The sequence below is a fragment of the Sander vitreus genome, chromosome 23 (genome assembly GCF_031162955.1).
Source record: "Sander vitreus isolate 19-12246 chromosome 23, sanVit1, whole genome shotgun sequence".
Taxonomy (NCBI): Eukaryota; Metazoa; Chordata; class Actinopteri; order Perciformes; family Percidae; genus Sander; species Sander vitreus.
Window position 1 is genome coordinate 21,357,379 of NC_135877.1, and position 27,781 is coordinate 21,385,159.

The 27,781-nt window shown below is 41.6% G+C and overlaps 1 protein-coding gene across 3 annotated transcripts; it reads right to left on the reverse strand.

Moving 5' to 3' along the window:
- Window positions 1-1,151: 1,151 nt before the first annotated feature.
- upf2 (UPF2 regulator of nonsense mediated mRNA decay) lies at window positions 1,152-27,781 on the reverse strand. Of its 3 annotated transcripts, none has more exons than XM_078243091.1 (21): window positions 27,705-27,781; window positions 26,236-26,604; window positions 24,753-25,532; window positions 23,787-23,947; window positions 23,477-23,668; window positions 23,238-23,387; window positions 20,648-20,751; window positions 20,355-20,440; window positions 18,926-19,034; window positions 18,628-18,741; window positions 18,384-18,500; window positions 17,807-18,196; window positions 16,673-16,948; window positions 16,385-16,568; window positions 14,653-14,807; window positions 12,963-13,067; window positions 12,770-12,868; window positions 10,963-11,133; window positions 9,376-9,517; window positions 7,815-7,935; window positions 1,152-5,037 (listed from the first exon to the last, which is right to left on the reverse strand). In XM_078243091.1, exons 2-21 carry the CDS (start codon window positions 26,601-26,603, stop codon window positions 5,028-5,030), a joined length of 3,834 nt encoding a protein of 1,277 aa, XP_078099217.1. In that variant the 5' UTR covers window position 26,604; window positions 27,705-27,781; the 3' UTR covers window positions 1,152-5,027. The 3 variants fall into 3 exon arrangements, with proteins under 3 accessions (XP_078099217.1, XP_078099216.1, XP_078099214.1); XM_078243090.1 differs by having other exon boundaries at window positions 1,152-5,034; window positions 10,963-11,136; XM_078243088.1 differs by having other exon boundaries at window positions 10,963-11,136.

Genomic DNA, 27,781 nt, shown 5'->3' on the forward strand with positions numbered 1-27,781 from the left:
GCCATACAATCCTTCAATTCCTCAATCCAAAAAGATCTCAACTTTCTAACAGTTCTCTTTTTCACAGGTGCATGCTTATCCACCATCTCTACAAACAACTTATTAAAAGCCTCAACAGCGTCATCTGGATCATCCTGCCTCAACACACTATCCCAGCAAATATTTCTAACATCTTCTATAAAATGGTTCTCATTGAAGTATTTATATGCTCTCTTAATAATGATTTGTGGTCTGGCTTTTGGGACCTTTGTTTTCCTTACTACAGCCACTAGGTTATGATCACTACATCCAATTGGCAAAGACATACCTTTGCTGCATTGTTCTGCTGGTCAACAGCAAATCTTCGCCCTTGGGCCCCCGAGCAGATCAATCCGGCCAGAATTTTGCTATGTTGTACATATGCAGTGGTGGAAGAAGTATTCAGAGAAGAAGTATTCAGACCCTTGACTTAAGTTACAGTAATAATACCACCCTGTAAGAATACTCTGTTACAAGTAAAAGTCCTGCATTGAAAATGTTACTTAAGTAAAAGTATGTAAGTATCATCAGGAAAATGTACTCAAAAGTACTCAATCTGGACGACAAGTGGAAGGTGGAAGAAAAAATCCTCCCATTGTAGAAATGGTCTAATCATTTCAGCTGGACTTGTAGGCCGTTATATTGTTGGCTAGTTTCATTTGTAATAAAACATCAGATCTTGTATTGTACATGTGTTCTGTGTGCAGAGATCTTAACGTGTAAAGTAACTAGTAACTAAAGCTGTAACAGATGAATGTAGTGGAGTAAAAAGTACAATATTTCTCTCTGAAATGTAGCGGAGTAGAAGTAGAAAGTGGCATGAAAAGAAAAAGACTCAAGTAAAGTATAAGTAGCTCAAATTCGTACTTAAGTACAGTACTTGAGTAAATATACTTAGTTACATTCTACCACTGTACATATGCAGTGTTTAGAGGGGCGACCGGGCAGGAAATGAGCACATACTTATGTCTGCTGCCTTGTAATTAGACCTGGACAAACAGGCGCACCCTCTCAAAACACGCAAGTGCCACAAACGGACGACCACCTCATTTACAGACCTGGCAAACAGCGTTAATCTTCATACATTTTATTGTGATCATTTTTTTCTGTCTGTCATGAGCCGAGACACAAAGCTCCGTGAGCTGGTTTCTTCTTTTGCTTGCAGGAAAAGAACAATAGTTTTGAATCTAGATACAGACAAACTAAATAAGAGCCACGGGCTGTACGCTTTACTACATATGACAAGAAAGTGCAGAAAAGACCCATGCAGCAGAATACAGAGTATATTTATCCATCTATAGCCGCAACAGATAATAATTCATCTAAAAATATAATATATAAGGAAGACCTTCAGGCACACGGTTATCCATTTGTCCACAAAAAAAGAAGCTTTTTTTTTTTTTTTTACCACGTTACACTTCACAAATCAAAGCAAGCTGAATATTGTCCAAACTAACTCCTAGGTGCTCCTGATTCTGGAGGGAAGAAAAACATCTCGCGGGATAGAAATTGAAAACAAATGAGGAGTATGTACACTCAGAATAGACAGAAAAGTGCCTGATGTTCTGATGGTATGTGTTGATTTAGTCTGGTCTGTGACATCATTATGATTATATCACTCGTGTTTCTTGCCGAGAGCTTGGAGAAGGTCGACGAAAACAATACAAAAAAAACCTGTTTCAGATAAATAAAGGTTTAGTCTTTGTTCTTTTATTTTCATTTCCATGGTTACTACTTCATTTTATTAATTTTAGATTCCTTCTTTTTTTTTTTTATTATTGGGAAAATGATTATATTTTGAAACTTATCAGTGGTATTTGAAATTTTTAGTGAGTTTATTTTGTTTGTTTTTCAGCTAAACTTGGGCAGATCGTTAATAAGACTTTTAGGCTTTTGGCCTCCCTTGCATGTTCGGTTATTATTAATATTGCTCTATTAATGTTCCTTTTTTATTTGCTATTAAATAAATGAAATGAAAGGACACCACTTTCACATCTGTACGGTAAAAATGAAGCTACGGCCAGCAGCCGGTTAGCTTAGCTTAGCCAGGCTAGCTGTTTCCACCCGTTTCCAGTCTTTGTGCTAAGTTACGCTAACTGGTCGCAGGCTATAGCTCGACCTTCACGGTACAGACATGACAGTGGTGTCAATCTTCTCATGCACATCTCAGCCAGATAGTGAATGAGGGTATTTGCCAAAATGTCAAACATAACATTAACTTAACATTACACTGGATGGTAGGCTACTGTAATTGACAATAATGCTAGCTACATAAGTGCATTATGTTAAAAAGTCATTCGGACCTCAGGTTATGTTGTCTGTCTGTCAGCAGGATGACAGAAAAATACGGGCCCATCGGGCATCATACACTGTAAAAAAAATCCTAACATGACGGAAATTAACTCTGAATGTTACACTAGTTTACATTTGTTTTTTAATTGTGTACATACAAAAGTTTGGGGCTACTTCCATTCCACTCCCTTACAGACAGAATACCAGCTGAGATGAGTTACATTGTTTTTTTAATCAGGGCAGCAGTTTTCAGATGACATTATGTGTTTACATTATTGTAAAAGGGTTCTCCAATGTTTTCTCAGTTAGCTTTTTAAAATGATATCAGATAAGTAAACAGAATGAGCCTTTGGAGCATTGGATGAATGGTTGCTGATAATGGGCAATGTAGATATTGCATTAAAGATCAGCCGCCCACTCAGATCAGCTGGTATTCTGTCTATAATGGAGTGGAATGGAAATTTCTAAGTGACCCCAAACTTTTGACCGATAGTGTAAGTCTGTAAAATGTATTTGAATTAGGATTTTTCACTTCAATTTGACGTTTTTTTGACCGATGTAACGTCACTCTATTGAAGGCGTTTGATCGTTATAATTAAAGAAAAAAACGTTAAATGAAAATAACTGTAAATGTACTGGTTTTGACATAAATTTGAATTAGGGTCTTTTACATTCATTTTACAGTTTTTGTTTGGCAGCTGCTCCTGTTTCCTTTTTACAATGTGGGCCAAGGAAGAACCAGTTACATTTTGGAGCCGATCTGAATAACTGAGCTGATACACGCATTATTTTTCACTTTGGTCAACATTGCGAGATAGGGCATTTGTGCTGCATTCATGTGGTGCCGCCTTGGCGGAGGTCTGCTCTCTCCGAGTGCCCTTCTAGTTTAAAAAGTATTACGTGTCAGTAGAACAGCACATATTCTGTGTATTGGGCGGGTCATTACCACAGCAGTGGGATTTATCAGTAAAAAATAGTTTGTAATGCTTTATTTTACGGGTCTCATAGTTTCCTATAATTTTATAGAGAGAAGCTGATAAGTAGTTAAGTATTTACAGGCAGATCCGGTCTAAGATTATGTCATTTGGTAATAATTATAAATGGATACAGTGTTCAACTGTTAAACTGTTAAATGAATTCCTCTGGAAATCACCAACTGCAATACTAGGGCTGCAACTAATGATTATTTTATATGACTTCATCTGCAGATTATTTTGTCAATTCATCGTTTGGTCTATAAAGTGTTTGCAGAGCACGAGCTGACATCTTCACGCTGCTTGTTTTTTTTTTGTTTGTTTTTTTGTACGAGCAACAGTCCAAAAGCCAAAACAATATTCAACTTACAATAATATAAAAACAAGAGAAAAGTAGCACATTTGAGAAGCTGCAGGTCTGGAATGTTTCTTTAAAAAAAAAAAACGATTCACTGATTATCAAAATAGTCGCAGATTATTTTAGACGAATGGTTTCAACATCTAAACTCAAATAACTGCCTCTAGAACATCAACTGTTTCCTCAACAACTAGCGCCAAATTGCGTAGGAAAAATACAGACCTGTAAAAGAAAAGTGTTATTAAAGTGTTATATGCCGGTGAGAAGTGGCATACCCTACAGCGTAATTTACACTATAGGGACTGGGGGGGGACCCACTTTTTAAAATCCCACTTTCAAATTCATTTGATATTATTTTATTTTTTAGGTCTCGGCGATCGGAAAGAAAGAAAGAAAGAAAGACAGACATCTTTTTCTCAACTATAGTTTAGAACTATTCTTTCTGGCAGAATGTATCATTATGATTTCCTGGATTATTTTGTCTCACCATAGTCCCTAAATGTATGTAGAAATGCGGAGAAGGGATTCAAAGCGAAAACAATTGTTTGGCGGAGGACCCACAGACCCACAGGACCCCCCCCCCCAACTTCTTAAACCAAAGTTACACCCTTGTAACCGGTCTGAATCAACACATGCCTCTAGAACTACAGTCTCAAACCATCGGCCACATTTCAAAACACATAATCCGTCTGCGTGTACAAAACATTTCCTCTGCGTCACTGAGCGACCGGATTACGAACCAGTGTTACAACCTCGCCATCCCCCGCTCCTCCGTCTCCATCTCGCAGCGTTGCCTTGACGACAGGGTGCAGTGTTCCCGGTTTTCATTTAATAAAGTCCCAAAAAAAACAACAAAAAAGGTCATATCCATATCCCTTACTAGTCACGTGTACATTTCTATCCACTCGCAGGTTTTTTACACTCCTAAACATGAGTCACTTTTTCAACCCCCTGGTGTGACAGGGGGAGGTGATCAGTTCGTTCATCCCGCGCTTCCTGTTCCGTCCCGCCATCCGCTCGGCCGCGGACGTGTTCAGTCAACTTTGTAGTTCTGATTCAGACAAGTTGGGGTTTTTTTTGTCATCTCAGGCAACAGACAAAAAAAAAAGAAAGAAAAGAGAGCCAACTGTCTGACCCCTGACCTCTGACCTCCCCCGGTTCTGTCTCTCCTCCTCGGGCTTCGGGCCCCTCGGCAGGGTAAGAAGTGTGCGTTCAGGTCAGGGGTTTTGGTCTGTCCCGGCTTCAGGGTGGGCGTCTGGAGGACTCGTTCCCTGTTTAGACCGGGTTATCCCTTCCGATCTTCTTTTTCTCTCTCCCTCTTTCTCTCTCGCTTGTTCATTCGCTCTCTCGCTTGCACGCTCGGTCAGCCCGGACCCGGACTCCAATCAGCGTCTCCTGGAGGACAGAGCAGACATTTACTGTAGACGTGCTGAGCAACAGGAACACTTGGTCTTCACCAACTCCTGAGGGAAATATCTGTCTCTTTAGCTGCTAAATGCTCCACTATGTTCACCAGCTAGTCACTAACTATATCTGTTTACTGCTGAGAAGGAAGTGGATTTTTTACAGCTTCTCTAAATTGCACTATGAGAGCACTGAGAGTGAACCAGAACAGTAAAGTTGCGGGCCGGACAGATAAACAACGAGCTGAAACTCACTATTAAGCTGCGTAAAGCCAGGGGGGGCTGCAGATTCATCCGGAAATTCTCTCGACTATATCCGCTTTATGGACTACAACTTTAACGGGATAGCGCAGATGTTTTGAAGTGTGGTTGTATAAGGTATTTCTCCATTGTCAGTTTGCTACAGTATATGGAGGTTGGCACTAAAAGGGTTAGTTTGGATTGACCAAAATCACACAATAAAAAACTAACTGATGGAGGCAGCGGTTCAGCAGCAAATCCAATGGGGATAGTAGTCTGGCATTGCCAGACCTTTCTCCACAGCGCTGCAGAGGAAGGTCTGGCTAGTCCACACAGCATTCTGGGATGGGAGGAAAACGTGCTCTGGTTTATCGGCATTTCTTTAAACCAATCACAATCGTCTTGGGAGGCGCAAAGCGCCGGACGGAGCCACGGTGCCGCTGCAAAATAGTCTCGGGAAGGAACTTGTTTTGGTGGAACATGTGGACGTTCAAAAGTTGTTTTAGTCGTGCAACAGAAACCTCAGATTGGACAGATAGTCTAGCTAGCTGTCTGGATTTACCCTGCAGAGATCTGAGGAGCAGTTAACCATAGTCCTCACAAATCCACCGGAGGTTAAAACGCCAACACAAAGATAGAGGAAGGTGACGGACATCCGGCAAAATTCGTCATCGTTAGAGAGTATGAGGATAGTAACAAAGTAAAGATACAGATTTTCTTTCAAATCATTTTGCCACTGACTGACACAATCTGGAATCTGGCAGTAAAAAAAAATCAAATATTGCCATATAACTGCTTATTGATTTGCAGCATTGCAAGACAAGGGTCTAATAACTTACATGTGGAGGTATGAGAGGAAGAGCTACCAAAGTATAAACAAACCGTAAAGAGCTTTCATTTTAAAACACACATTTTATTTATTTTTTTATAATCTCTTCTATTTTACATTTTTGATTCTTGACTTTTTTCCATACTTGCTCTTATTTTCTCTTACTTGTTAAGGCAAATTCCTTGCATGTGAAAACCTATTTTCAATAGACCTGATTCTGGTGTAATATATAATCTACAGTATATTGTAGTGTATAATGTATAAATAATGTGTTTGAAAGAGCTGGGCAATTAGTCAAATTTTGAATGCATTTCGGCTCCTAACGATAACAAAAAACAATGTAATCGAGAAATTTTTTTTTGCACATTACATTTTGCAAGTAACCTCTTTTTTTGTCCTGTGTTCTGAAGGGGAAATCAAAAAGTTCAACGGGAAAAGAATATAGGGAAATTTCACAGTTCACGGTGTTTTCACTGTTGATTTGTTTAACTTTTTCACTGTTTTTTTAAGTTCAATAAATGCAACATCTTTCCAAAAGTCAATGAGCAATAATTGTGATCATGATTTTTTTCTATAATGGAGCAGCCCTAGCTTATTGTCTCAAATGCAAAAACATGTTTGTTTTTAATATACGTAAGGAGACGTAAATCTTTAAAAAAACACAAATATTAAGTTTCATAAAAACAGCTGGTCACTGTGGTCTTTATCAAACAAACAGGAGGATATATGGTGACTTTGTTGGGGACTATTTTCAGCGGCGGATTAATCCACATTTGGTGCTGTAGGGAGTACTTGTGGCAGCAGGACAGTGTGTGTGGGATTGAGTCAGAATAAACTACAGTGTGTGTGTTCATGGTGAAGAAGGAACATGTCACAGAGTGGCTCATTGATGTGTTTTTATGGCACAGAGGAAGAAGAGATATCAGGCTTTGATACACACACAACACTGTTATACAAGTTTATTACTGTTACTGAAGCCAAATCACAAATTACACCCTGTGCTCCATCCCTGAACCCACTTCCTGCCTCTGTTCTCCCTTTAGTTTTATTATCTTCCTATATTTAAAAAAAGAAAATACCAATTTTAAAAACCTCTTCCCAAAATAAAAGTGTCACATTTGTGGCAATATATGGATTCACCTGCCACGATATGCATAAAGCAAAACCTGGGAAATGTTCATGTTGTGTTGTCGTTCCACTTAACAGAAGCAAGAAAGACACACAACAAGGTGCTGTTGATGTTAAAGTATAAACTTCAAGTAATCTTTATTTCCAAATATTTCCAGAGCTTTTAGAGAAAAATCTCACTTGAACGCTTTAGCACCTGAAAATCAGAATCAGTTAAAAGTGCAAATAGAAACAGGAACTCCTCGTCGAAACCTTCCCTCTGTTTTTATGACTAACTTTGCTGAAGCTTCATCTCTGCTGATGTTTGATTAAAGTCCTCGATGGGGCTCGAGCTGCTCTAGCCTACTCTGTGACATGTCTTTGGTCTGTCTCCTGCTTGTCTGCCCTGTCTTGCCTCTCTAGCGTCTTATGCGTTTTAATTCTTGCACTTTTCACTCTGTTCAAAGAGACACCGACGAGGTGGAGAGTCAGTACATACTGCAATAAGAGAATGAGCCCTAATTCCTCACATCGTCATCCAACACATTCTGAGGTTTGTTTTGAGCGCCGGCGCTTCAGTGATCGCGTCTCACCTTCCTCCGGTCTTGAAGATGAGGTCGGCATTGGGAGCGCCTTTCGGGTGCTGGTAGCGAGGCCGGCGCTCCCGGTTGGTGTTGGCCGGAGCCGGACGCTGTGCGAGGGACTGCATCATCTCTGTAACACACACACACACACACACACACACACACATACACACAAGAAACAGTGGTTTCATTTCGACGACGAAAACTGGAAGACATTCTTTGAATTTGAATCAATTGACAGCCCTATTTTTATTCTATTCTTTTTTTACTTTACTAGTTTTTATATACCTCTTATTATTTATTCTCTTACTTCTATATTTGTCTGTACTATTTCTGTCTTTGTGCTGCTGTAACAACCAAATTTAAAGGTTTATCTGTATATACAGCATTCGGGGATGGGAGGAAAACATGCTCTGGTTTATTGGCATTTCTTTAAACCAATCACAATCGTCTTGGGCGGGGCTAAGCTCCGCACGGAGCTGCTGCAAAATAGTCTCGGGAAGGAGCTTGTTTTGGTGGAACATGTATACGTTTAAAGGTTGTTTTAGTCGTGCAACAGAAAACTCAGATTGGACCGATAGTCTAGCTAGCTGTCTGGATTTACCCTGCAGAGATCTGAGGAGCAGTTAACCATAGTCCTCACAAATCCACCGGAGGTTAGAATTACAACACAAAGAAAGCGGAAGGAAACGGACATCTGCAAAAATAAACGCATCCGGCGGAATTTCCTGCAGCACCGAAGCAATCCCGGAAGCGGAACGTCAAGGATATAGACTAATTGGAGCAGACAGCTCAGAGACGACTTTATGACATTTCATAGAATTCTGAAGCAGCGGCGGTATGTATATATGTATATTGGGCTGCAACTAACGATTATTTTCATAGTCTATTAATCTGTTGATTATTTTTCTGGATTCATCGTTTAGTTGTTTGGTCTCTAAAATGTCAGAAAATGGTGATAAACGTGGATCAGTGTTTCCCCAAAGCCAAAGATGACGTCCTCAAATGTCTCATTTTGTCCACAACTCAAAGATATTCAGCTTACTGTCACAGAGGAGAGAAGAGACTAGAACATATTTACATTCAAAAACAGATTAATCAATTATCAAAATAGTTGTCGATTAATTTATTTGTTGACAACTAATCAATTTGGATTCATCATTGCAGCTCCATATGTATATAACAAAACACTGTCATTTAATATATTTTTATAGTAAAAATATTGCTTAAAACAGCTATAAACATCAGATCTTTTTCCCATTTTTCCCATAACTCAAACTAATGCAACAACACAAAGTAAGCTAGCTGGGCTATTTATAAGACTGTTACTGTAACACTGTACTCAAGATCGTTTTGTTCTAACCCGATATCTGCGCTGAATCTGTTATCTATGAATCTCTATCTATGAATCTAGTATCGCTTCACATATTATAACGTATAGATAAGAGTGTCGATCATCTAGTGAGAAAATGTTATGATTTTTTGTTTCCTCATCACAGCGCCTACACTGATGCTAATGCTTCAGGTTTAGAAAACAGAAGCAGAGTTAAACTTGGCGATTGTGCCGTACCCTGGTAGTCCTCCTGCTCCTGTCTCTCATTGATATCCAGGGTGAGTTTCTTCATCCTCATGCGCTCCTCCTGTTCGGCTTGCTGCTGGTTGAAGTGGTTCGCTGCCAGGTGGGATGACAGAGGCACGTTCAGGATCTTATACTGTTGAACAGAAAGACACACATTAACATGACATACACACGAGATTGGTTCAACTGATTTGGGTGTTTGAAAGCTGATATTTCTGGAAGTTAAAAGATACAGGCCCTGATTTTGTTTGACTGCGCAAAATCCCCAAATGTTCTCTTGTTCTTCTATAGCCAGTTAGATTTGGACAAAGCCAAGTTAGCCGTTGCCCGCTGCCTCTAGTCTTAGTTAGCTTAGCTTAGCATAAAGACTGGAAACAGGGAAACCGTTAGCCTGGCTCTGACCAAAGGTAAGAAAGCTCAACTGCTAGCACCTCTAAATCTCACTTATTTTTTGGCCATTTTAGGCGTCTATTGGACAGGACAGCTGAAGACAGGAAAGGGGGAGAGAGAGGGGGAATGACACGCAGCAAAGGAATCAAACCTGCGGCCACTGCGGCAATGACTGAGCCTCTGTACATGGGGTGCAAGATCAACCAGGTGAGCTACCCAGGCACCCCTAAATCTCAGTTATTAACACGTGAAATCACGTTTGTTTAATCCAGATAAAAACTGAAGTGTAAAAACGACAACTTGTGCTTTTACAACGTGTTAATAAGTGAGATTTAGACGTGCTGGTAGTGAGTTGTGTTCCCTTTGCAACGAGCCAGGCTAGCTGTTTCAAACTGTTCCTAGTTGCTAAGCCAATCTAAACGGCTGTAGCTTTTATATTTACCGTACTGACATGAGAGTGGGCATTAATCTTCGTATCACACACTGACATATTGACATATGAGGTGTCCAGGTACATATCCCCCCCCCCCACACACACACACACAGGATGCTGCAGTAACCTGGTGAGGCAGTGTGTTTACATAGAGAGAAATGTAATTTCCCATCCACAACACACCTACAAAGATATTCTTTCTTCTCTCCAAACTTTCTAAGAAAAGTGTTTTTTTTCGTTGCTTGTGTGTATTTGGCAGCTGTCCTTGAAGCCGTGTGAATGCTCTATTAAACCTCCGAGTCCTGCCAGAGAAACGCTGGACACACCCTGCTGCAGTACAAGAACCAGTCTTTGCCCTCAAACCACACATTCCACCGCTGCAGCTTGACTAAATAAACACACACGCACACACACGCGCACACACACACACACACACACCCCCACGCACACGAGTCAATATTATTCCTGGGCTCAGTTAGACTGAGGTGAGGGTGTGCGTGAGAGGGAATTTCATTCAGCAGGAAGTTTCAGTACGAGAGTAAAAACGTGTCACGTGTCCCTGTTCTCAGATATTCACTTATCTATACACCGTTTATAAAACTGTACTGCAGTGTAACTTCTTGTTAAATAAAATACCAGAATACTTTTCTTCATCACTGATTATTTAAATTGATTTCAAACAGATAAGTGTTTGCTGCTGCAACAATAATCCACATAGGCAGTGATTTACAGCTGCCATCCTCAATGCCCGTTACCTGCTGCTTGTTGCCCTTGCGTGTCAGCATGACGAACTGCATGGTGTCGGAGATGTCCGAGTCTGCCTCCCCGATGCACTGCTCTCTGGAGCCCCCCTTCTTCAGCTGACTCTTCAGCTGCAGTGGAATGGCCACGTCCAGCTGGTGCACCTTCACTGTCTCGCCGCTGCGCTGCTGCAGTGAACAAAACACACAGACACACACACACACAGACAGACACACAGACACACACACACACACACACACACACACACACACACACACACACGTTTGTTCCAGCAGAAAACTGTTGCACCATACAGCTAGACTATATGTTTTTCAATCTGGTATAATTACCACAAATGTCACTATTGTGACTTAAAACAAATCTTCATTCACTCAAGTGCCACACATACTAGGTACACCAAGCTAAAACTAATGCAGTATCATTAGGGGTGTCACGATTTGATTAGATTCACAATTTTAACATTTTATTTTCAGCAGTTACGGCAATGCCACAATAAGAGCTACAAGATGACAGAAGGGTACTTTGCAACAACAGTTTGAGTTTGTCCGAGTTTAAGAGGTGTAAATGAATGCACCATTAGCTAACGAGGTACACCTGAATGCGTCATGGAGACGGAGCCCACATTCTTTACCTTCGTTGCTCGTTTACATAACTCACTTAATGTTTCCACCATGGCGACTTCAGGGAAGCAGGAGGATTTTCTGTTGTTTCTCCGTCATCTCCGACTCCGACAGTGACCATGGTGCTTGGAAAGGAGCAGCCGCAGGCTACCGGTAAGCTAACGTTAGCCTGTGTCTTTATCTGCATGCTACCAGCCGTTAAGCTACGCTGTGTCTTTTTGATTTTTCTTCGGTCGTGCACGTTTAAAGTAGGCGGGGGTGGAGAGAAAAAAAATGCTGAGGGAATTGCAAATCCTGTGAGAAAGTGACACCCCCGTCTAATATCAAATCTGTAGTAGTCAAGGGCCCATATGAACATTGAAACAGGCTTTGCTTGCTGTAATTAATCGTTCCTCCTGTTCATTAAAACATTCCCTCTTATTGCACTTTCAATGTCAGCGATGGTGGACAAAATCCACAGTCCTTGTTTTGAAAGGTTTATCTTCCTAAATGTTGTTGTAGCAGTCTGAGTTAGACAAATCAAGTGGGTATCTTCCAAAGTTACAGACATTTTAGAACTAAATTCCATTTTTCTCTAACTATCCTTCCACTGCAGCTCAACAGGGAAACACAAAGGCTCAAGGTTCAGCTTTCTCGTCATTATACAATACAGGATTGCACAATGAAAGTAGCCCCCTCCACACTACACACAAAAAATGTGTAAAAAGTGTGTGTGTGTGTGTGTGTGTGTGTGTGTGTGTGTGTGTGTGTGTGTGTGTGTGTTGGAAAGGTGTGTCAGATGTTTGTTGGGTGACCATACAGATGTTTTTTAAATCTTTGTCTTATATCTACAAGGTAGGTATATAGTTACAAGACTATATATATATATATATAAAAAGAGAGGGAATTTTGTACTTAAAAGACTTGATTTGATTAACTCAGACTGATAAAACCTCATATAAGCTTCAGCATCACTTAAAGTGCTTAAATGTAGTGTTTAAATGTCCAGTATGAGCAGGAGACATGACTACAGCAAGCAAAACCTGTTTCAATGTCCAGTTAGGCACATATTTTAGGCTTTAAGCTTTAGGCTTAAGACTTTTGTGAAAAGTTTGTGAACCTGTCCTTTAACACGTTACCATACACACTGTGCAAACTGTTCCCTGCATTCACATTATAGCCGACAGGTGAGTCGTCATACCTGCAGGTTCTCCAGCATCATCTTATCCAGAGCCTGAATGAAGTCCTCGTCCTCTGCGCAGGCCACGTGCTTCAGTCCACCACCGCGGATGGTCACCTCCTACACACAGGCAGCATCTTTATATTAATGCCTCTTTCTTGTCACTGAATATCTCTTATCTACAGTTCTTCATATGGACGTGTTCAATTCTTACATTGTTCTCCTCATCAGTCTCATTTTCTTTATTGGAGTCGGTCAGGTAGTCAGTGTTCTCTTCTTCCTCTTCCTCCCTCTCTTCTTCTTCGTTCTCTGACCCTTCCTGTGGAAAACAAAACAGAGTCACAGCTTGTTAACTGCCTGGGAAGTAGGCAATAAGAGAAATGAATATATGATTCTGTGTTTCATTTAAAATGTAATACAGGAAAGCAGAATCTGTGTCCAACATAAGGAAGATTCATACGTGATCACAGACAGAGATCCCAGGTTTGGAACAATGCTGCCTGTAACAATTATTAAAAAATTATCTAATCGCAATTTTTTACATAAACGCCATTTCTTTGTTTAACCACAATTAATTGCTAAAGTCCTCAGGGTGACTGTTGATGGTAATAGTTGATTTTGTTTAGATATGCCAAATTGTATAAGTGATTATTGGTGCTTTGTTTTTTTATTGATGAGGATAAATGTTCTTCTTTATGTTAATTTAAGAAAATATACAATGTTTTATGATAATAAAGAGGTATGTTTTACTTCATAGGCTGTCTTATTACTAGGGTTGGGTACCGAAACCCGGTGTTAATACGGCACCGGTGCCTAAACGACCGGTATCTACCGGCCCGAATTGCAACACGGATTTCGGTGCCTCATTTCGGTGCCAATTAAATGCCTTCTGCGCTGCTCTCTGATGTTCTGAAACAGACGTTAGAGGCAACAGGAGCATCGCTGCACGTGACGCTAGTTAACACATTTGACAGCAGGTAACGTTAGCCTACCGTTAGATAGCAGCTGGATTAAACACGATTAAAACGCTGACAGCTAAACAGTGTAAAGTGTGACTGACTTTCACTGTAGAAGATTGTTTGTTTATCTTCGCCAGTGTCAAAAAGAGCTTACAAAGAAATAATTAGGGGCATTAGTAGTCGAGATTGCAACTGGACAGGCTGGCTCTCGTCCTTACTCTTACTAAATTTTGGACTCCGGTCGAACTTGGCATGTTTGTTTGGGGCCAGGTGTATGAAGTACGCTCAATTTTGCGGCTCGTAACAACACTCCAACAAAGCCCATTGAGGGAAATTTCAGGTGTCGTTCATTTGTCTTGTACTGCCCTGGATTATTTAATTTTCTTTAGATTATTTTTTGGGGTTTTGACAGGACAGATGAAGACTTGAAAGGGGGAGAGGGGGGGAATGACATGCAGCAAAGGACTGCAGGTCGGAGTCAAACCCGCGCCCGCTGCGTCGAGGAGTAAACCTCTATATATGGACGCCTGTTCTACAAACTGAGCTATCTGGGCGCCCCTGACCTGGATTATTTTGACCAGAGTTGGTTGAGTTGTAAGTTTATTTTAATAATTTATTAGACTAAAAAAAGCTCCTTCATGAAGGCGAGTAATGCCTATCCCTGAAGACTTCAGATTAGACTCTTTACATATCACACACTGCGTGATTGTATCTGCCGACTGTCAACACCAACTGACTCCGACTTGAACAGACCCGACCAACTTGGTCTGATCAGTCGCCAGGCCCAAATCATATTCACAACCTGCTCCACAGTCGTTCTTTGTGTCCTTTAGTTACTTGTGATGCTCTAAATACGGTGCCAGAAACCAGGTGAGCGGAAAAAGCAGAAAAACAGGATAAGGTTTTGGAGAGTTAGGTCATCATCACAACAAAAGAAAAACCCACATCCTCTTCCTGTTCGTTCATTTCACTCTCGTTGCCCGACTGCTCCTCAGTCTCTGCACCTCCCTCTTCGTCGTCATCTCCATCGTCGTCTTCCTCGTCGAGAACCTCGCCCTCGCTCATGGCACTGGAGCGACCGTCCTTCTCCATGGCCAGACCTTTGTGAAAACACACAGTGCAACGTGTGAAGATGAGGAAACTCCAGGAATAAATTAGAAACAGTAATCTGATTACACACAGGTGGTTATGACAGATTATATCATAAATATCACCAAGCCAAGCCAAGCCCGGGAGAGCAGCCTCACCAAAACAAAGGCTTCAGTTATAAATAGAGCAGACATTCAGGGAATAGTTGTCTGATTGTAATTAGTGTATTCTATTACGTTACCGGCCAACCTGGATGAGGATACGCGCGACCAATTATAGAGTCTAGTGTGTAATTGTGGCGACGGCAAAAAATGAAGTCAGGCAGGCGGCCTGGAGTTGAGGATCAGGTCTTGTGTGACTTGGTGACTGAGGAATGCCTGATCCTGAACAAAGTATGAAAGGGTAAAACAATGGCACCACTCTTTAGCTTAGGGGGCCTCATCAATCACTTTATCTTTCACACACACACACACACACACAGGGGGGGGTGGGGGGGGTGGAAGTAATGTACATAAATACAGTTTTGAGGTACTTTTGCAGCCTCATACTTCTTATCCACTATATTTATTTGACTATATTATATTAAGATCTTTTTATTGATTAAATCAATGTTACTTTGCAGATTAGGATTTTTAGATAAAAATTGAAAGTGTTATTAAAGATGAAAATCAATCTTTTTCGCCTTTGAAAAACTGATCAGGCACACATAGGTAAAACTATGTTTAACAAAAATGTATATATTATACCGCTTTTTCAACAAAATGAGTGCATATATGCAGTTTTTTTATAAATCGAGAAAACCCACAAAAACTAGGTGATAGACTCCTTTCCAATTGCCAGTAAGTTTGTATTCCTTTTTTCTTCTTCTGGTGTATCACGTTCACAAAACGAAAGCACTGGAAAACATGGTTATAAACAGTAGAAAGCAGCATGGAGACCAGTGAAAATGTTACGACGGTTAGTTTAAAAATATATATATATATATTTCAGTCTTTCAAACTCGGTGGAGAATGATTTGGAACAATGTTCTAGGGCTGCTTGCACAGAGATGGACACAATTTGGGGCTGAGATGACAGAAGAGTCGCAGAAGTCACAGATGGAAGCGACGAGCATCGTAGCATCGTGTTTTCATCACTGCCAATCAGAGCTGGAGCCAATAAATTACTTGGGGCTACTGCAGAGTCATTGGTCCTGGGAATGAACGCCGACTGTAACCGACGTCCAGTGCAGAGTTTCTCTGTGCATAGAGTACTCCGCACTGTAAGGCGTTTATTTTAATTCATAATTATCATTTCCTGAAAACTCTGCATTGACTGGACCCTTTGACTGAGTGTTATGTGTTAGGTACGTGTACGTTTCGCCGAACCGAAACAGGTCTGACAGATAAAGCAGAGTGATGACTGACGCAGCACGATCATCCTCCTACACACCGGGGAATGCTGCTCAGCTGGGACGACAGAGAGCAGCCAGCGTGACTGGCTGACACACACACACACACACACACACACACACACACACACACACACACACACACACACAAAGCCGGATATAACAGCCTCCTGCATTTATCTTTAGATATGTTCCTACCTAGTTTGTAGAGCACCTCCCTCTCCAGGTCGGTGACCTGTTTGGTGGCCTCCTCCAAGGAGGAGCTGAGCCTCATCTTGGGCCTGAGCATCTCCAGGGTGTCGCTGATCATGTAGTCAATGTCGATGGGGAATGGGTGGTCCTTGGTCCAAACATCAATGCTCTTTTTCCACCAGATGTACCGCTGCGGACACACACAACATCATCTTATTTATCTAACCTTTAATGCGACCAGAAAGTCTCTTGAGATACAGACAGGGACGAGAGGTGCATTAGGAGCAGACATGCCTGGAAGTAGATGAGGAAACAGTCCAGCTTCCTCTTGCTGGAGCCTCGGTCAAAGTACTGGCCGCAGGTATCCAGCAGAGTGCAGACCAGGCGGATGCGGAACAGGTGCTCCGGAGGGTCCAGCGCGCTGGGGCTGCCGTCCTGATTGATCCCAAAGGAGATGAAGGAGAAGAGGGTGCGGAAAATGACGGCCGACTCCACCATGCGGTAGTTGTAGAGCTCGCCCAGGAATTTGGCGCTGCTGATCCGCCGCTGGTTGAACTTGGGCTGGTTGACCTGAGGATGGACAGCGGTAGAAGAAGTATTCAGATCCTATGCTTAAGTAAAAGAAGCCATAAAATACTGTGAAAATACTCAGTTAAAGTCCTGCAAAGTCCAAGCGAGACTAGACAAAACAAGACATTTATAAGGCATCATCTTGGGCTTTAGGAAACAGTGATGGACATTTTGTAGATCAAACTTTTTATCATTTGTTCGGGAAAATAATTACCAGCTTAATCACAAATGAAAGATTTAAAAAAAAGCAGTCTGCCTATTAATTTATTAAAATGTTCAGCATGTTCAATTCACTTTATCCCTTTTACAGACAGACCTGAAGCCACAATCCTCAGACTTGCAGTTGATCAGATTTTGCGCCTGTAAATGTGTCATCAAAGTTTTGATGTCCCACTGTCTGCATATCTGAAAAGCTTTTTCACTTTGCAGATAAATCTTTTGAATTCTTATTTGAATATTTCTGCTTCAAATGTAAACACTATCAGGAAAGGGTTGTCAGAGCCTGACTTCAAACACTTTGAAGGGTTGTGCAAAACTTCAGACTCTGCATGAAGCCAGACTGCATTCTCACGTGTCCCGCAACATGAAACAGTGTTCTACACAATAATGACAGTAGAAACATTTACTTCCTCTTCAGTAAAGTGCCAAAACTGTCAATGAAGATTAGCATCCGTTTGTTTCTTTTGTCTTCCTGCCCTCGCACGGTACCTTACCTCACCATTCTGGACTCATCAACAGAACAGAAATAAACCTGTCAAATCAATCTTTTTATCTATAGTCAGTAAGTAATATACAAGTATTACTACATCAGAGTATCAGTGCATATTTTCAGCCACACATTTTTGTTTCTCTCCTCACCTCCATGCCCAGCCGGATGTCCTCCAGCACTCCGTCCACCACATGGATGCCCACGTCCTCCTGGTAGGCCACCAGGCCGGCCAGCAGGTTGGCCACACAGTGGATGCTGTTGTACTTGACGTTCCAGATGTTGACCATGCAGCAGATCAGGTAGCTCTTGACCTCAGGGTCGTGCCAGGGCAGCTTGCGCATCTGCCTCAGCACCTTCTCCGTGGTGACCTTAGACAGGTCCTTGTAGAGCAGCTTGCGGATGTACTCCTGCAGCGGGGGCCTCTTCTTCTTCACCGTCTTCTCCATGGGTGGGGGGTTGCAGTAGTAGTAGGCATTCTCCACCATCGTGACATAGCGGGCGTCCAGATGCTGGGCCTGCTTTTTACGCATCATTTGCTCCTGGAACGCAGATAGGAAAATATCAGCTTACACGCAAAACTTTAAAGATCTTTTTCTTTTGGAAAATTACAGAAATTGTTGGACAATTGTTTTAGTTTGTTGAGTCTTTCTTGGTTTCAGCTAGTTTCTGGTCTGTCCTCCGATTAACAAAAACAAACCAAACAGTCGTGGACAACGGCGTACTAACCAGCAAGACGCTGGTACGCAGGTGAGATTCGGGGGATCTGAAGAGGAAGCGGCCGCAGGTCTCCAGCAGTGTGCAGGCCATCTCTATATGGTGATGAGTGAAATCAGACAGCAGCATCTGTTTGGCCACACAAACACACATTTAATATTCCTCTTATTATTATTATTTTAAACATTCATATTGCTCAGCTCAGAGATAACAAAGCTTCGGAGCTCAAATAGCAAAGTTATTTTTTTTCACCCACCTTGAGACAATGAAGCGTGTCTGTTTTTGAGTACATTTTGAACTTGGCCAGTTCCCCGATAAATCTGACTGTTTTGTTTTTTGTCTCAATGTTGATTTGGTCCTTCTTCCGCATCTACAGCACAAACATTGGAACAAAATTATCAAAAGAAATTCAACTTTGTAACTGATGAAAAAAAAAAACTTGTAGTCCTGCTAGTTTGCTTCTGCAGAGTTTTTAGTTTGTTCAACAAATTAGTTCCAGAGCCATCTATCTAGTCACAATAACACTCAACAGACGCAACAATAAGAGGACCTACGTGAAACCTGAAGTCTCCCTTCAGCATGGAGCAAAGGTCCTCAGCCACGTCTGACATGCAGGGATGAAGGGTTGCCACCAGGCGAGAGTAGAAGGGCAGAAGATCCAACCTGCAAGAGGAGAAAGAGTCAGTGCCCTGCTGATCTTCAGACTATAAACTATGACGATAGCAACCCCTGGTGGTGTTTACAGGTACTGAAGAAAGCTGGCAGTATTCTATGTTTTTCCTTTTTCCTATAAATCCCATGAAAAGACCAAAACTAGCAATGAATGTATCTACTAAAAGGATTCTGTGTGTGTATCAAAAGCCTGATATATGTTCTTCAAACACATCAATGAGCCACACTGTTGAACTGGCTGTGACATGTTCCTTCATCACCATGAACACACTGTAGTTTATTTTGGCTCAATCCCTCACACACACCGTCCTGCTGCCACAAATACTCACAAGAGCACCAAATGTGGATTAACCCGCCGCTGAAAATAGTTGCCAACAAAATGCAATATTTCCTCGTGTTTGTTTGAAAACAAACTGCACCTTTACTTAAATGAAACTTACTGTGCCTTTTTTTTAAATGAAACTCTATATTTGTGAGCGGTTTTTAAAGATGTACATCTTCTTGAAGCCAAAAATATGTAGGTTGAAGTGACACAGGTAAAGTTTGAGCATAATGCAAGCCATTACGCAGCCTGTCTGTAAGAAGCTATTCTGTCAAACATCGCTTAAATGGCTCCTGTGTAGACAAACATTTATCCTTTTAGTTTAAAAACAAGCTACATGGCAGCAGAACAAGCTGTCAACATAACATTAACATATTATCAAATTATAAAGTTCCGAACATGTTGCCTGTTTACACATCCAGCAGAAACTGAGCAACATTATCATTCATTTGGATCATGTTTGTGTCCACCTGATGAATGTGAGTCCAATATTCCCTCTCTTTTTTTTTTTTTCTGGGCATTTCTGCCTTTATTGGACAGGAAAGCTGATACATGAAAGGGTGGAGAGAGAGGGAAAGACATGCAGGATTCGAACCCTTGACCTTCTGCTACGGCCACAATATTCCCTCTCTTGTAGCTCTGTTTTTGTTCTCTACCAACTCCTGAGGGAAATATCTGTCTCTTTAGCTTCTAAATGCTCCACTATGTTCACACCAGCTCGTCTCTAACTGGGTCTGGCTGCTGTTTGGTGCTGGGCAGTTATTGCACGGTAAATTTATCAAAACAATGTGCTGAAAGAGGATAAAACGTTCCTCAGAGCTGAGAGAAACTCGGTGCAGCGTCATTTGATCCATTGCTAAAATTGTTAATATAAAAATATTGATTAGTGCAGCTTTAAGAATGACTCCAGCTGTGTAAAGTTATATCAAAAGACCAAGGTTATCTCTCTTCACGTGGTCAGTAAATTGGTATAGTTTGCACGGCTTTACCTCTGCCTGGGGACAGTGAAGAGGGCTCGGACGAGCTTCCTCCGGTTGGATTTGGTGTTCATGTTCATGCAGAAGTCCATGGCAGCCTGCAGGAGTCGACACAGTGCTCGTATATTCAAAGATACCAAATGATTTGCTTGTCATCAACATTACATTTACTCATATATAACTATTTCTTATACGTAGGAGCTAGTCATTTAGCAGAAGTCATGTGGAAACATGCCTGGAATACTTCCAGAATATGATTTTGTTCATATCAAGTCACACAAAGCAAGGCATTTTTCTCGTACAACCTTGTCTATGAGGTCTCTGTTGACACAGTTGGGGAGCTGTTGGATGAAGGCGTCCACGATTAGCTTCAAATGGGACCCTGTGTTGGCCTCTTCATCCTCTTGTTCTACACATACAAATATAAAAGGTTTATAAAAAATCCACTTGAAATGAAATTGACAATGCAAAAAAAAACTATATATATAATAAGCAATAAAGAGTTTCTGAACGACACAAAAACTCACAGTATAATAAATGCTCCTATTTTATATATACACACTGTATATTAGAGCCCGACCGATATATCGGTGGGCCGATATTATTGGCCGATATTAGGCATTTTCCAAACTATCGATATCGGCATTATAAATGAATAAAATAAAAATGGACGAAACACCCTTCAACCATGTTCTGAGTGTTGGCGTTGTATAGTTTGTCCACCAGAGGGCGCTCTACAACCTCCCTGTTGGCAACACTCTTTGATTTTTAGGGCCCGAGCACGAAAGTGCAAAGTGCGAAGGAACCTATTGTTTTTCCGAGTCCTTCGTCGCATTATTGAGGAGGTTAGAATGCACGAAAACTCAAAAAAATTTGCACACATGTCACAACTGGTGAAAATTGCAACGATTCAAAATAATTACTCATATGCACCACTAGGTGGTGCTATTGCAGAAAAAAAAACGCGTTTGGCCCTATAACTCCCAAGCCGTACATCGCACATTCAAAAACCATATATCTTCGCGTTTCCTGAATCCAGCTGAATCTCCTGATATAGGCCACGCCCATTTCCACCTAGACTTTTATTCACGATTTAATCGAAAACCTACTTTGCCGAACTCCTCCTAGACCGTGCGACCGATCCGCACGAAACTTGGCAGGTAGCATCTCCCGACGGACCTGACAAAAAGTTATCCAAAGAATTTTTATAGGATATAAATTGAACATATTACGCACAAACTAATTTGTGTAGCTAAGTATGAAAACACCAACTTTGCCATATCTCGCCCAAAATTATTGCTATCAACGCAAAACTTAACATTCTTGTTTGCCATGACCCTCTGGAGATGCCCCACACATTTTACGAAAATTGGCCACTAGGGGGCGCTACAAGTACATAAAGTTTATAGCTCATGAACGGCTCATCTGATTTTTACAAAATTTTAAGGGTACCATTTAGGGCCACTCATGAGGCCACCCCTACAGTAAGGTACTGATTGGTCAAGGTGGGCGTGGCCTATGGGACCCTAATTGGTTTTAGCCATTGGGCACATTTTTGACGGCCTCAATATATACGAAAACTCGTAAGGCCAAACCTGTAAGTGGGCTCCATAGCGCCCCCTAATGCCTGGAAGGCCTTAACTTAGACATAGTTGCTCCGATCGTCACCATGTTTTATACCCATATTGCTCTAATCATTGCGGACATATTTCCCATTTACCTTCATTAGCTCCGCCCAAACGGAAGGAATTTTAATTAATTAGCAAATTCGCTTTGAGCAAAACATACTTTTTTTTTTAACTCCTCCTAGAGCGTGAGTCCCATCTGCACAAAAATGTACACGTAGACTCGGTGGACCCTCATGACAAAAAGTTCTCAAAAGAATTTTGAGGACCAATTTCCTGTAGGGGGCTGTCGAAACAGGAAGTTGCGTATCTTACCAAGATTTATTCCGATTGACACCAAACATCACACAGTTGTTCCGCATAGGGGCTTGAGCATCCATGCCAAATTTAAAGTGAATCGGCCATTAGATGACGCTGCTAGATTTGTTTTTATTAATTAGCCACATCGCGATATATGGGAAACATACTTTGTCTAACTCCTCCTGGGCCGTGAGTCCAATCTGCACGAAAACTTGGATATAGACTCGGTGGACCCTCGTGACTAAAAGTTATCAAAAGAATTTTGATAGCTAAACAATGTGCAAGTTATGGAGGAACAACTTCCTGTAGGTGGCTGTTAAAACATGAACGGTTGTATCTTGGCAAAAGTTATTCCGATTCACATGAAACTTAGAATGTGTGGTCTACATGTGATGTTGCGTCTGCCAGTCCCCCCGACTGCAAGAAGGCAAGGGCCCGTTCATCGCTGCTTGCAGCTTAAATTTTTTTGTTATTGTGTGTTTGTTCAAAGGACTTTAAGTTTCATATCTTTAGTTTGTATTTTCATACATTTTATTTATCAGAACTTTAATATATTTTGATGTTCCTATGTTCTGTTGTGACAATAAAACAAACACGTTTATTTTTAAACTGTATTATCATATTATTTTAGTGAGGACTCATAAATAACTCCAAATAACTAATGTTAGGGAAATCTGTTAATGTTTTGATACGCGTGTCTGGATTTTTTTTTTTTAAATATACTGTATATCGGCTGATATATCGGAATATCAGATTTTTAAATCACCAAATATTTGTATCAATATTGGCCTTAAAAATCCTTTATCGGTCGGGTTCTACTATATATATATATATATATATATATATACACACACACACACACACACACACACACACACACATACTCTTTATATATTACTTTTCAATGTTACAATGTTTTACCATAACATTTAAGAACAGAGGTGCTTTTCTGAATGGGGCTCATGTTTACCTTGCTCATCCAGCAGTTTTTTGGCCAGTTCTTCATTCTCTGCCTCGTCTGGCCCCTCCAGTTCCATAGGTTCATCTGCGATGTCCAGAGCCTCCAGCTCCAGCTCCAGCTCCTCTGTGGTGCTGGCCACGTCTTTCCCCTCTTTGCCATCTGAACCAGACAGCAACAGCAGCACAGTCAGAACCAAACTTCTGCATGGATATCTTTCTTCATCTTTCTGCATGAACTATTTAATATACCTTTGGCTTCGTCCTTGTCTTTGCCTTGGCTGCTCTTCTCGTTGTCCTTGAAGAGGATGGCAGGGACGAAGGCCTTCAGGTCCACCAAGTTCTCGTAGAAGTTACGAGCATCTTCATCTTCCCAGATCCCTCCCTCCAGGTCATACTCTCCGGGCTTTCCAGGGGTGAAAATATCAATGCCGGGGCCGTGCTCTGAGAGAGCAGCGAGAAGACAACATTATATGCATACAGAAACTAAAAACAAATATCTTACGTCCTTTAAACAGCACTTTTAATTGAACTATGATTCCGGAAGAGAAAGGACACACACCCTCCTGCACAGTCTTGTCCACGGGCAGCTCAGGCATGTTTTCATCCAGCAGATCAGCCAGGGACTGAGTGTTCGCCAGCAGCTTCTGGTAGGAAGTGGCAAACTCTTCATACTGCTTGTGCCTATCCTCACTCAGCTCCCCTTTGGAATGTAGGATACGCCTGAATTGAAAGAGAAAATGATAAGTGGTCTTATCATTAGGGGAAGCTAATTTCGATTTTTTTTTTTTTTTTTACCGATAGCCGACCCTTGTTAACCGATCATTAACAGTTAACCAACTAGCAAGCAACTGAGTCCCAGGTCTCCTATTTGGGACACTTTCTGTATTCTGCGTCTGCGGACAGCTGCGGACTAGTGCCGGTCCTGCAGCCTGGATGTTGCGTGCATACACTGTTGAGTATGAGGACTCTACTGCAAACAAAATCTACCTCTGGGTACAAATAAAGTAACTTGAACTTGACATTGCATTTTAAATGCAACTTGCTAGTGCAAATTTAGCACCAGCAAGTTAACTAGCAGTTAAGAGATTGTATAGTAGGGGTGCACGGTTCAGAAAATGTCACGATTCGATATCGATTTTTAGGCTCAAGATTCAATTCAAAAAAAGACACTCGATTTTAAAAAACGATTAGAGTGAGCGCCATCTCTGTGTGAGTTTTTCCTGCGTGTCTCTACGACTGTAACGTTAGACAGCCAATAATTAGCATTTTAAGATCTTGGTAGAAGCGTGCTGCGTGCTTATTGGCTCACTGATGCGGATTACTCCTTAGGTATTGAAATTTGTATTGCATGACGAGGCATTTTTCGATACTCGATACTAAGGAGGCAATTCGGTCGGTGCCTAAAAAGTACTGAATTCAGTACCCAGCCCTAGTTAACGGCTAATTATTTACAACCCTGCTTATCATAGTAAATAAAATAAAATAAAAAGTGACTAAAGAGCACTAACTGTGGTCGTATATTCACCTGTTCTGCCTCTCAGTGTTCTGCAGCTCCCGGTGGTCCTTCTTCAGGTGTTTGGTGAGTGATGTGAAGTACTCCCGTAGCAGGTTCTGAAAGGGCTGCTGTTTCTCCGTGCTGATTATCTCGCTTGGAGGGAAGCCCAAACCGAACTTCTCGGCAGCTAGTTTCACCTTGCGGGGCAACAGGCCAGCGATGTCATCCCCACAGTGCTTACAGAAGCTGATTACCACCGACACATGAGTGTGCGTCTCCCGGTCGGTCCCGATAATGTTCTTCAGCTGCTCGTAAATCAGCGAAAGCCCTTCTTTGTCGGTGAAGAGACCGACGATGGTGAGCTCGGCGATAAAGCGCAGGTCGGTGCGCAGCTTGCTCACGTTGGGCGCCTTGTCCTCCTTCCTCGCTTCAAAGTGCTTCTTCCACGCCTGGAGCAGCAACGGAGCGAACTCAGCGTACCGCTGGTGGAAGAGGGAGCAGAGATGGACAGCGCAGCCGACGTCAGAGATCTTCAGCTTGGCCTCCACGACAGAGCTCACGGCCTCGCCGATGTACTTGCTGAGGTTCAGTGAGGCAAAGTCATTGGAGAGTGAGTCTCGTTGCTGTTCAGTGAGCGTACGCAGCTTCTTGACAAAGGCGGTGTTCTTTTTAAGGCTGGAGTCCAGTCGGCTGAAGAAGGCCTCTTCGGGTCGACCCTCTTGGGCGTTCTGGTTCTTGCTGCGGAGTTCTTTCCTGCACTGATTGCGTTCCCAGGCCTCCTGGTGCAGCTGATGCCCCTCCTCCTTTTCCCTGCAGCAATGAGGTAAAATGGAGAGAGATACAGAATGAAGACAACTGCAAAAGAGAATGTACACGCACTGAGTTTGGCTTTCCTGAGGGTCATATAAGTGGTACACAGAATGCTGTCTGGATGCAAGAAACATAAAGCTGACATATTGCAACAGTAAATGCATCACTTCATTTTAGAGCACACCTGCCAACATTTGGTTTTCAAAATCCGGGAGATTTGTGCAGAGGCATGGGGGGGGGGGGGTACTGTTAAGTGTACTGTAAGACCCGCTGTGTTTTAATGTGCTGGGTAATGTAATTTTTCTGGCCGTGCGCTCCATTAAAATCAATGCGACACACCTTACAAAAAGCGTGGAGGTTGTCGATATGACTAGGTAAGATTCATGTAAATTGTTGCGCCCAACACTGTTGAAATCTACAGCTATTTTTTTATTTCTTTGCGGGAACACCGCCTTCACCTGCCATTTTTATTGGCTCACTTTCGGGTCTGAACTTTCCGCAAAGCTTGCGCAGAGATCAACTGCGCAACTGGGTTATAGGTTGCCAGGTTGAGGTGACAAACAGGTTGAAAATTGTATATGGTGTGTGGATTGTGTGAAAGGATGCGTTTCATTCAAGATCTGGCAACTGGTCAACATTAGACATCGAGCTGAAATTAGGCGTTTACAAAGATATGACAACAGCGAAGTTGACCACCACTTACTTGAGGAGAGCTGCCTCTTCCTCACGTTGTCTTTTGACCTCCTCCTCTTGAAGCTTCCGCTCCTCCTCCTCCTGCTGTCTCTTCTCCTCCTCCTCTTTCTTCTTCTGCTCCTCCTCCGCTTTCTGCTTTTCCTCCTCTTTCTTTCTTCGCTCCTTTTCCTCTTTCTTCTTCTTCTCCTCCTCGAGGCGCTTTCTCTTCTCCTCCTTGCCGCTGTCTTTTTTGCCGCTCACTTTGGCCTCATCTTTTGCTTTGTCTCGGGCAGACGTTGGTCTTCTCTCGCCATCTCTGTCCTTCTCTTTTTCCTTGCTACTGAAGGTGCAAACGTCTTTCTCGTCCATGTTTACGGAGCGCTTGCGTTCAGCAGGCATACTGAGGAAAGACAACAAGAAAAGGTTGTTTATAAAGGTATTTCCAGAATCCTTGAATACTCTTCCAACCCTCTGCATTAATAGATATTCCGTCTGTTGCACAAAATAAAAACATTTTTAAATCTCTTCAAAATGTTCTTAATCCAAATTGAGGTGGTGGCCAATCTCTCTGTTGAAATGTGAACCACATTTTTTATTTCAAATCAGTTTTATTGGTATATATAATGTTTCTTTCCAATATTAATTATCATTTTGTGTTTCACACAACAACAAAAAACAATGACATCAATAAACGTCAATTACGGCTATCTGGAGAGGAAATACTGTAGCAGCTTCAGAACATGTTTCACATTCTTTTCATGCCACAGAAAGAATATTTTCTTAATAATATAAAACTGTATTTTTTTATTGTGGAAAAACCTATACGAAAAAGTTAGATTGAAAAGATACAACAGTAATAAACCAGTGGTGGAATGTAACTAAGTACATTTACTTTTAGTGGAGTGTTTTCACAGTATAAGTAATTTTACTGAAGTAAAATTGCGGAATACTTTTTTCTTTTTCTAATTGAACAGAATCGGAATAACACAGCGAGAGGCTCGTTAAAATAACATTCAAGAAAAAGTCAACGTCAATCTCCATCCGCTAACATCTGACACACACGCACGCACACACACACACATACACACACACGCTTCGTTGCAGACCCCGTTCGTTAGCCACCTAGCCTAACGTTAGCTTCTTGTTTAGCATGATGACGTTAGCCCTCTTTTACATTAGTGATTATTATTATGATAAATGCCGAATTATTCTAATCTTAACTTTGAATTATACATTCCGTTTTATGGTATTGTAAAAATGCTATAACGTTTTAAATGCATTCACAAATTAATAACAATAGAGTTAGCGTTAGCACGGCTAACGTTAGCGCCGTTAGCTAGGCAACTGAAACCGATGTAAACAAACATTTTCACAGCGTTGAACTGACAGTTAGTGTCTATTCAGTCCTCATAGTGTAAACTTAAAATAATATACATAATAAATACGCGTTTAGCGGTTCATATGGTCGTGTAAATATAATTTTAACATGAAAAGGTTTACCTGCTAATGTAGCATAACAAACATCGGTCATTGGGGTTGGTTTCCGTGTGAACAACAGAAGGACCCTCTCACGGTTG